The sequence below is a fragment of the Alosa alosa genome, chromosome 16 (assembly GCF_017589495.1).
Source record: "Alosa alosa isolate M-15738 ecotype Scorff River chromosome 16, AALO_Geno_1.1, whole genome shotgun sequence".
Taxonomy (NCBI): Eukaryota; Metazoa; Chordata; class Actinopteri; order Clupeiformes; family Clupeidae; genus Alosa; species Alosa alosa.
In genome coordinates, this window is record NC_063204.1 from 8,070,872 (window position 1) to 8,082,316 (window position 11,445).

General features: G+C 42.6%; 1 protein-coding gene across 2 annotated transcripts in view; it reads left to right on the forward strand.

Moving 5' to 3' along the window:
• Positions 1-8,022, forward strand: part of drosha (drosha ribonuclease III) — a 221,208-nt gene extending 213,186 nt beyond the window's left edge. For both annotated transcript variants that reach the window (XM_048266837.1, XM_048266838.1), the window contains exon 31: positions 7,941-8,022. In XM_048266837.1, coding sequence (XP_048122794.1) covers positions 7,941-7,992 — 52 coding nt within the window. In that variant the 3' untranslated portion in view covers positions 7,993-8,022. The remainder of the gene's footprint in view (positions 1-7,940) is intronic.
• The last annotated feature ends 3,423 nt before the right edge of the window (positions 8,023-11,445 follow it).

An 11,445-nucleotide genomic window follows, 5' to 3' on the forward strand; every position in this document is an offset into this window, starting at 1 on the left:
ACCTTAATGACCACTCAGCCCAGCTCCAGACGGGACTCACTCATAGCTATGCGCGTCAGTGTGTTACTACGATAGGATAGCATGGTTACTCCACAAACACTGACAACAGACAACGACCAAACAAACAAAGTTATGCAAGAGAAAGCAGAAGTGTACATCTGAAAGGATTTCCTGCTGACGATGGAGAAATGGGTTCCCTGCTGTACAGTATGCTGAGTGCATTTGTATGTATTTCACATTTTCGTTGCCATTTGATCTGACAGTGAAATATGTGCTAGCTGTACCACAGGCAGATGTCAAATTTTACTGTAAACATTTTTATTCCTTTTACTTTGTGAGCCGGACACAGACTCACTCTCTCTCTCTCTCTCTCTCTCTCTCTCCACACACACACACACACACACACCATCTCTACCCCCACACACACACACACACACACACTCTCTCTCTCTCCACACACACATCGGCTGACCAGAATTAACATCAAGGCCGAGGGGCGGTAACCGAAAGAGTGCTGGCAAGTCTGACAGGCCAGGGCCAATTACCACTCGCGCAGTATCTCTTACGCTTACTTACAGCTGGCCAGCGCCGGACACAGCTGGCCCTACAAGCGGAGAGGGGGACATGGGGAACAGAGAAGAGAGAGAGAGAGAGAGAGAGAAATGAAGAAGGGAGGGACTGATAACAGGAGAAAACAAGAAGCAAAGTAAAAAAGTGTTTTTCTACAGGGATTTGCTAGCCCAGAAGTGTCAGCTAGTGAGAGCACGCTGCTCGTACTGAAGCGCTGCAGGGCCTCAACACTGGTCCGACTCTGCTCTAAAGTGTCCTCCACTCCTCCCTCTGGACTTTTTTTATTCAGTCACTTCTTTTATCCTCCCTCTCTCTCCCTCCCCCTCTCTCCCTCCCCCTATCTCTCTCTACTTTTTTGTCCCCCTCTCTCTCTCTCTGCCTCTTTCTCTCTCTCTCCTTCTTTCTCTTCCCTCTCTACTTCTCTTTCTACTTCACTTCTGTGTGCATCTCTGTACTCTGTCGCTCCATCTTTCCTCTCGTCTGTTAAAGAGCTGTTGGGCCACTAGTTGCTGGGGTGGTGCATGTGATGAGGGTGGAGGAGGAGGAGGAAGAGGAGGAGGTGGCTAATAGGCCCACCCGGAGGCCAACAGGCAGGGAGGTGATTAACAAACTCCCTGGAGAGAAAACGATAGAGGGAGAGAGGTAAAAAGAGAGGGGGGTATAAAGAGAGAGGGTGAGAAAGAGGGAGAGAGAGAGAGGGGAGGGAGGGAGGGCGTTCCCAGACTCTCAAACTCTTTTTTGGTTTGCAACATTCATTCTCTTGCACACTTTTCTGTCGACATTTCTATTAATTTGGGGTTTCCTACCAGAGATGCAGTTCACTTACACATCATACACATACATGCATGCACACACACAGACACACACACAAACACACACTGAGACACTGTGTGTTTATTTTTGCTGATAATTATGATGGTGTGTGATTATTGAGGTGTGTGCCATTACTCAGATCCGTCCAGGTGAGATGACAGCTGCAACACACACCACCTTTACAGACACCTACGCAAATAAACATACTTCTGAAACAACCCACTTCCCTTACACACACCACACACACACACCACACACACACACACACACACACACACACACACACACACACACACACACACACACAGACACACACACGTTCACATTTGCACACACACACACACACACACACACTCAGTGCAGTTCTCCTTCAGGTCCCTTATTGAATCCCTACTCTAAGTTCATAGTCTTTTAAACCATTTCCTTTTTTCCTGGACTGTGATTGCGATGGACACAGGGGTCACATAGGTAGGAGACATCACATGTAATGATGGCGTGATAAGGAGGGGTGGGTAGAGAAATGTAATGATGACGTGATAAGGAGGGGTGGGTAGAGAAATGTAATGATGGCGTGATAAGGAGGGGGTGGGTAGAGAAATGTAATGATGGCGTGAGAAGGAGGGGTGGGTAGAGAAATGTAATGATGGCGTGATAAGGAGGGGTGGGTAGAGAAATGTGCAGAGGAAGAGAAAGATGGAGGGATGAGGGGAGAGAGAGATGATGCACTGTGATCTCTGACCTTCTCTGATGAATGATTTGTGCAAAACAAGTTTACAGTGAGATGCTTTTATGTAATTCCAGCACACACACACAAACACACTTGCACATACACACAAACACACACACACACACACACACACAGACACACACCCTGCTCCATGCACTGTGACCTCAACATCTGTCAGTGCTGACGATCCAGAAGGCCTCTTGGGAGCCTCTGAGTGCCATGTCCACAGAATCCCTCTGTTTCACACACACACACACACACACACACACACACACACACACACACACACACACTCTCCCTCTCTTCCTTTCTCTCTCCCTCTCTCTCTTTCTCCATCTCTCTCTCTCAGCAGCAGACAAACCTTTGGAACGACACAGAATTAGCATCCAGAGACCACGGCACAGAGCAGAATGAAACAAAAATGCTATCCCAGGCTCCATATCAAAGTAAATTAAGCATAGGCCTTCAAAGAAAAACTAGTTTTGTTCAGGATTTGAAAGTGTGTGTGTGTGTGTGTGTGTGTGTGTGTGTGTGTGTGTGTTGTGTGAATCTCATGTAAAAGACGATACAATTCGCATCTAGATACATGGGCACGATTCGATACAAGAAAAGATACATGTTCATAAAAAACGATTCAGTACGATTCGATGCGATGCGATTCGATGCAATTCGATGGAATGGAAGGCATTCTGAAAGATTTTTTATCATTTGCTCAAGGTGCACATTAATTTTATGTTATCAGTTATCATGGTCATGGTTGTCAATTAGGCAAAAAAATGTGTGAATATGATTATCTAAACTGAGGTTTGTTTCATATACTGTACTGTGTTGAAATGGAAAAAAGAATAGTCTACATTTCAGTCAAACATAGCAGCCAAATACAACATATATTTTTTATAGATTTTATAGAGTTATATCTGATTGTTTTCATGGAGCTGTAGCCTTGTTGAGGTAAGACAATACCGAAATAAAATAAAACGGTGCTTAAGACACTCTTGGCCTTTTCTCATATAGCCTACAAGAATAAAATAGCCTACATATCAATTAACTCTCTGGGTTTATTTTGTTCCAACGGTAGACCTAATGCAGAAACCTATAATGCCACAAGTCTGAGTGAATATGAACAAAATAATTGGCTAATAATTTGTGCATCGTTTTAGCAAGGGCCAAATTATTATTTAACATTAAGGAAATGCCTTCATCAAACGTAAGGCTATACTCTACAGACTATCGTTGCTGTTTAGGGTTTAATTTCGCGCTGGATTTTAAAAAACAAAAGAGTAAATACTGTAAAACAAACGACCGAGTGCAAGTTGTCACGTGCTTAAGTTGCAGTAGATGTATGGGTAATGAGGTCATTTAACAACTTTGGGCAATGAATGTAGCCAAAAACGAACTGCATTACCCACAATTCCGTGCCACGTATAGTTTCAAAACCGGACGTGGGATGAACGCGGTTTGGAGCGTAAATGAGAATCTGGAGAGCAGAAAAGGTTGTGAACCGATTCGTAACAAGTAAATCGATATAACGACCGGTTCATTTCAGTTTTATTCCGATACGGGGCTTCACATATCGATGTAGCCGTATCTTACACGTTAATAACGGATACCGATACGTATCGGTTAATCTTTACACCCCTAGTGTGTGTGTGTGTGTGTGTGTGTGTGTGTGTGTGTGTGAGAGACAGAGAGAGAGAGAGAGAAAGTGCGTCCAGTGAACGTCATACTGTAGTGCCATAGTATTTTTCTCTGCAGTGAACAGTAGGTGTAATTCAGCTTTTTTCTGCCTTGTTTCCAAACAGTTTCCTGGTCTAATAATTGCTCATTTGGTTGTTTGTGGACCTCATTGACATTTGGGACTTCTTGGGGATTGTCCAGGCAACATTCCAAATCGTTTCTTTCCCTCCATCTATTTGTTTCCTTATATATTTTCCTCTGCACAAATTTATAAAATGAAAATCAGGCAAAAAGGCAACCTTAATCCCCTTTCTCCCACTCTGATGAATGCCCCTCCGTGGGGATGAGGTTTAGAGAAACTGCCATCTGTTGCATTTTTTCATTAAGCAAAATCTATTCCTCCGCTTAACTGCTCACGTTTTTTCGTCCGCTACTCCAACAACCTCCTTGGCTCCATTCACTACAGCTAAAACCTGGATTAGACAGAGAATGAAAAACGTAATCCTGCCCAAAGAATATGTCTCCAGATTACTTAAATAATAAAAAAAAAGAAAAGAATTGTATTCATCTACTTATGGATTAGCGTCGTTTAAGAAGCTCTGTGAGACTTTGGGAGCAGCACTTGGGTGAACTTTGGCGGTCTGAGGAAGAATCGCTAATACGCGGCCGCACAAACTTCCTGCAGTAATTGCCTCAAATATTGGAACAAAAGGGGAGCACCTTGACATTGTTTGCGGAGTTCATGAATTCCGATTGTAGCCTTTCTTTCATTAAATTCCGTCTAAACTCAGATGAGCACACAGAGACACAAAGACACACACTAACAGACACACACAGAAGACAACAAAATTGGGTGAAAACATGGGCTTCCTTTGCCAGTTGTCTTTGTACTGGCTGGTACAACCCCCCCCCCCCTCTCTCTCTCACACACACACACGCACACACACATGCACACCCACACACACACACACACACACACACGCACATGCACACACACACACACACACAGACGGAACACGATTCCATACCAGCAGATAATGTGGACTCTTTCTGATTTTATTGTGTATTTTTTAATGTGGATTCTTTCTGGGTTATTGATATTTGCCAAGGCCTGTGTCAGAGCAGCGTTTCTGTGGCCAAAGGCATCGCCTCAGGTTCCAGCCAGAGCTGCAGGCATTGTGCTCATCAATCCAAGGCAGGTCATCATCTGAAGGAGACACATATAACATGCATATATTAAGAAATACACACACACACACAAGCAGAGAGAGAGAAGGAGAGTGAGAGAGAGAGCAAGAGACAGAGAGAGAGAGAGAGAGAGAGAGAGAGAGACAGAGAGAGAGAGCTCCTTAGCCTTTCTTCCACACATGCCATGTTGTTCCACGCCTCCGGTTATAATCACTTTAACCCTGATCGATCAGTCAGGCGGGCGCTCAGGCAGGCTGGTTTCATCTCACCAGGTGGAAGAGTTTGAGGGTCCAAACACCATCATCTGCCAATCAGACGCAAGCTGGTCAGCCTCCCAGAATTCAGCACGGCTAGGTCCAGCAGAGCTTGGGGAGAGTTCTGCAGGCGGACGGCCAGTCCATTTTAACCAGGCATTGATTAAGATGGAGAGTGTGTGGTGAGAAGACTGCCAGGGCTGTTCGATTTGAATACCTCAGTGTTCGCTGCAGTACAGGCCCACTGCATTAGGACTCATTATATCATAACACTAGCTGCCTTTCACTGGGAATTTACTCTGCAAGCAAGACAAGCAAAAGCGATATAAGGTAATCAATATACCATGTCTATGTCTCCGACGTCACGTAACATGAGTTTAATAATATACCCTGCCCATGTCTCCAGCGTCACATAACAATGTGTTCATCCATATGCTTTTCTATGTGTATATTTCACATATGTTCTAAAAAGTTGAAGTAAAGCTTACTATGCACGTCAAGTGCTGTCAGTATTCTTTTCTACATTGATTCTAATGGAATTCTATCGCCAACGCTTCAGATGTCTTTACAGATGTCATTTCTTCACTGTTTGTCAGTAACAGTTTCCTTCATGTACAGCTCATGTCAATTTGGCCTTTATTTTGAGACAAGGGCAATGTCCTTATGTGCATGGTGATGCAATGTCAGTCAACTCCCGTGGTGACGTAGGACACTGAACCCATTCGTTCTGCATTAGACTGTGGGAGAGGCTGAATGATCTTGTCTTGTAGGATCTGGGGAGAGTAGGCACCTTTTCAGGTTTTACACATTTTCTTCTCATTCTGGCACTGGATGTAACCCAAACCCATTGTTATTCATTTCTTTCTTTTGACTCTATGTGATCGTCATTTTCACCTCATAAATTGACAGTATGTGCAACAAGAGTTGTTAATTCCGTTTTATTGGAAATATGCTCCTTACTCTTTTAGGAGCCAGCTGGAAGAGTGGCACCTCAGGAAAGGAACCAAACAGTAACTTCCGCCTTATCTGTCCCTTGGGGTGTATTTTGCACAAAATGACAACTATAGGCTCCAAATAATGGGACAAAACTTGGCGACATGTGTGACAGATTCTGTCGTGAGTGATAGCTGTTGTGAATCATAGCCATGCCATTTTTTTCCCCACAGCCACCTATTCGTGAGACTTCAGGGAAATGGCTAGGCATTCTTCTGTTCGCATCAGTTCATTTCCGAAGCTGCAAAGGAGAGTTTGGAATAGGTGGACTGCTGCAGTAATCGTTCATATCCTGTTTAATCAGCACCTCATGGAGTTTTTCTGGCGCTGATGTGGCGTCCGATGATGAAGCAGTGATCCTCATCCAAGTGTCCTGCAAGGCGTTTCTTCCACTGTGGGGATTTGGCAGGGAGACGGGTCCGCGCAGATTATGCATGACTTTTGAGGATCAGTGCTAGATCAAATTACCCGCTCCCCCAGCAAGCTCTCTGTGCTTTTTAAAGCTGAGAAACAGCTAATGTTACTCACAGCACATTTTTCTGTACAATCTGACTAATATAAAGTGGACTCAAAGTAAATATATTTTTCTTTGAGACTAATCAAACTAACCTAGGATCTATTTTTGGATGATAATTTGTGTACATTTTTGTTGGGGACAAAAAACATTGTTAATTGAATATGAATTTGCAACTAAAACGCATATGACAGTCTTAAGGGCAATCTCACTTGGTCAAAGTAAATGGCTACTAGGATCAAAATATTGTTACACTTCTATGCTAATGTCAGGGCTGTAGTGGAAGATAAACACAAGTAAAGTTTATCTACCACTCAGAGTTTATCCACCTCTCAAAAGAGTCTATTCACCAATTGCAACTTTTAACATTCAAAAATCACACTGTATCATCCACATTCACAATATGTACACTCATCAACACTCTGAACACTAGGAACCATTTAATACCACTGGTATTGTTATCAACTTTGGATATAATAACCTCCACCAGCATCAAACATGTTCTGAATTTTTTAAAAATCTGATACCGCATGGTGCAATCCACCTTACTTTGATCAGAGAATTCATAGTTTACCCACCTCTTATTTTACCACTACACCCCTGGCTACTGTGGTAAGGGTCCCTGACTGTAGACAAACAAAAGTATTTTTACTTTGCAGTCAGTGAAAATTCTATTTACAATTCTATTCAAATATTCTTTTTAACAGATACTTGTATCCATTTCCTATTCTACTGGTTGCCATAGGACTCCCGGTGACCAGGGGAATTGTTAGTGCATTATGTTATCATTCTTCCGGTCGTCACAATGTCGATTACACCCTTAATGAGGACAATTGTATAAGGTTTAGGACATAACTTGTGCTATGAAGGTGATAAAGCAGCTCCACACTGATGCTGGTCTCTTTGCCTCCATGGCTGCCTTGGAGAAATGTAAGTTACTTTGCCTCCATGGCTGCCTTGGAGAAATGTAAGTTACTTTGCCTCCATGGACGCCTTGGAGAAATGTAAGTTACTTTTCCGCATTGGCTGCCTGGAAGACCTGCAGTTTCTGTGAAGGATTTCAAAAGCAGGACGTCTGAATATGCTAAAGAGCGGCTTTCTTTCGCACTCCGCCGTTATCGCGCTTTGTCTTCATCCCTCTTATTTCTTCATTCATTCCTTCTCTCATTCATTTGTCCTTTTATCCCCCTCTTTCTCCTCACAGCATCCAGCAGGCTGAGATGGGCGCCGCCATGGACTGCCTTGGAGAAATGTAAGTTACTTTGCCAACTACAGCTTTTATTCCAACACACACACACACACACACACACAACACACACACACACACACACACGCTGTGTGCCGATGTGAGCTCTGATGTAACTCCAGTCTTAAATGAGTTACTTTGCCAACTACAGCTTTTATTCTTATTGTTTGTTTATTTTGAGTTGTATTGTAAGTGTAAATCATTAACTTTAGAAGACCTGCAGTTTCTGTAAAGGATTTTTTTTCTGACCACTGATTGTGAGCGTGATTATTCTCTCACAAAATAGCTAACTGAAAAGGTCATATTTTCTGTCAGGAAAATGTGTGTTTTAGTAGACAGCGAACATCCTACAGCAAGATGTTTCATTGTATTCGACATAGGTCACGGACATGCTATGCAGAATTCCTAGCAAAATCGTAATAGCTGAAAACAGTCAAAACAAGAAAGACAAAATGGGCACATAGTCATATTCATGACATTTCAGTTAAAATTATTCAGTTATAGGGACAAGCTACTTAGAAATGCTTGCATGTAGCACATGACACATATGTTTACTTGTGAACACATGGCAGGGTCATGCTACATGCTAATTAGCTTGCAGGGTCATGCTACATGCTAATTAGCTTGCAGAGTGAAGAGAGATGCTAATTAAAAAAGCCGTTTGGCTCTTCCTCCCTTACTGGCTGACATGTCAAAGCAGCCACCTGACCTACATCTCCACCCTACATACTGGGGAAAAAAACACCACACACACCACTACAACATATGGAAACATGAATATTAATTCAGAATATCACGTCTATAATAGTATGTCGCTTTGGCTGTCGTGCATCACCTTAGTTGATGTTACACAATGGCCTGTCCCAACTGATTTTGAAACATGTTGCTGGCATGAAATTAAAAATGATCATATATTTTCCAGGAAATTGTCAAAACTTTAATTTCCAACGTTTCATATTTTGTCTATGTCCTTTTTGCTGCTATATGGCTTTACAAGACTTGCATATTATCACATTCTGTTTTTATTTGCATTTTACACAACATCCCAACTTTTTATAATTTGGGGTTGTGCATTGTATGTTATATTTTTATATACATGTTAAATTACCAATGTATGGGTAGAACTCTGCAACAAGGGTTTATGTTCTAAAGTACAGCCCTTGATTTCACAGTCATCAAGACTTTGATGTCCAAAGAATAAAATATACTTTGTACTTTCAGATACTTCTTTCAGATACTTATTGATGACAGCAATCTGCACATTCACTGGACCTCGTGGCGTTGTGGATAACTCTGTTCAAATACATATCTAGTGCAGAGCAGTGGTCTTGACATATTCCCCCGTCCTCTGTGTGTTTTCGCCACAGTGACCCAGCTGGGGGTTTTGCAATCAGGCGGCTGATTGCTTTGAAGAGGTAATTAAGGAGGGCCTGTGCTCTGATACCCGGTCGCCCTTGCAGCAGAGGAGCACTATGGATAATCAGCACTGACGAGCCGCCGGGCTGCCTTAATGGCTGACCAATCAGTCAGCTTTCACACCAAGTGTGGCCTCTTGACACACAAACACACACCCATGCACACAGAAACACAGAGGTGCCAGTGCACACACACACACACACACACACACACACACACTCTCGCTCTCTCTCTCTCTCTCAGATACACAGACAGACTCAGCCCTGATTTCAGAACTTACCAACACACAAACACACACATCTATTTCTTCTGCCCGAAACAGTAATACATAGTGAATTACACATGCGCATTAACAATAACTTACTCTCTCTCTCTCTCTCTCTCTCTCTCTCTCTCACACACACACACACACACACACACACACACACACACACACACACACAAGTCAAATTACAGTTGAGATGAGTGGATTTTAATAAATAAATAAAAAATTATAACTTGCACTAAAGATATTCAATACGGGTGTGTACAATTCACTGACGACAGTAGCGTCAAGCACCAAAACGGATACAACTTCCTTAATTGCTGCCTGGTGCGCTCAAGAGCCCATGACGTCACGCACGCGACGCATCCCTGAAGCACAGGTGTGAAATCAGATCCAAGTAAGAGCAGAAGTTGTTGAGACGCGGACGAGAATCCTGTTAAAATTAATACCAACGCAGCAAAGTACTTTGAACGTCTACAAAGACTGGAGAGGCAGCCGGTAAGAAGCTAAACTTAAAATCTTTGCTACGGAGTTGTTACTGCTGCTGCTGAGCCGTTCGGGAATGGTGTTTGTTTACTTGATAGCGTGCAGCAAAAATGCATGCGTAGCTCTGTTTAATACGCGTTGTTTGCCATGCTTTGATTGCCTTGATGAAATGTGTGTTAATATTACCATAGGCTGCATGTTTCTTAAATATTATTAGAAAGTGTTTGGTCGATTGGTGTAACAAGAGGGTCTGCTTTTTAATTGGGTTAACAGATTTAAAGGATAAATAGGCTAATGGGGTTTGTGCAATTAAAATGGCAATATGTGGTTTGTGCTATGTAAGCTTATATATGTTTCAGTGTTTGGTGTTATTTATCAAGTAGCATTTTGTATTGAATGGAATATTTAAGAACAGGAAAGCAGTCACATGTAAACCAACAATAGTAAACTATTACTATTACCACAAACCTTATTCTACTATACAATAAAGTAGCTTGGTCAAATCAGTTCCTATCGCTGGGTGACTTTGTAGTTCTTCAGAGCCCTATTTTTACTACCCTGCTGTCTTTACTACGCCCATTACGGACACCATCATCACCTTTACCACTGGCACCTTCAGCTACGTTGGGCAGAGGGTCGACATAAAAGCGTGGTATGCTTAGTGAACACTGTCGAAAGATAAAATGACGACCTCCATTCACAGACGAAGGTGACTAGACGATCGCTCATATTCTCCAAAAGGCAGATATTCTCCTTCAGAATCAGACTAGGTAAATAACAGACCCAAGACTTCATCACATGTTAACTTTTCTTCAACATTTTGTATTTCTGCTTCAATTTGTGCAAAACTATGGCCTGCATTGCTTCCGTGTTATGGGAGGAAATGCACGCCGCCTTATGTGTTTCGCGGTGTAATCGCGTGTAATACCACGCCCATTACGGACACTATCATCACTATTACCACTGGCACCTACAGCTATGTTGGGCAGAGGGTCGAAATAAGCATTGTATGCTTAGTGAACACTGTCGGAAAGACGCCAAATGACGACCTCCACTCACAGACGCCCGCGGACTATCACTGCCAATAGACGATCGATCATATCCTCCAAAATGCAGATTTTATCCTTTAGAATAAGAATAGATGAATAAAAGACCGAGACTTCATCACACGTGAATTTTTTTTCAACATTTGGTGTATTTCTGCTTCAATTTGTGCAAAACTATGGCCCGCATCGCTTCGCGTTATGGAGGAAATGCACGTCTTCTTCGGTGGTAGGTTTCTCGCTATGGTTTTCA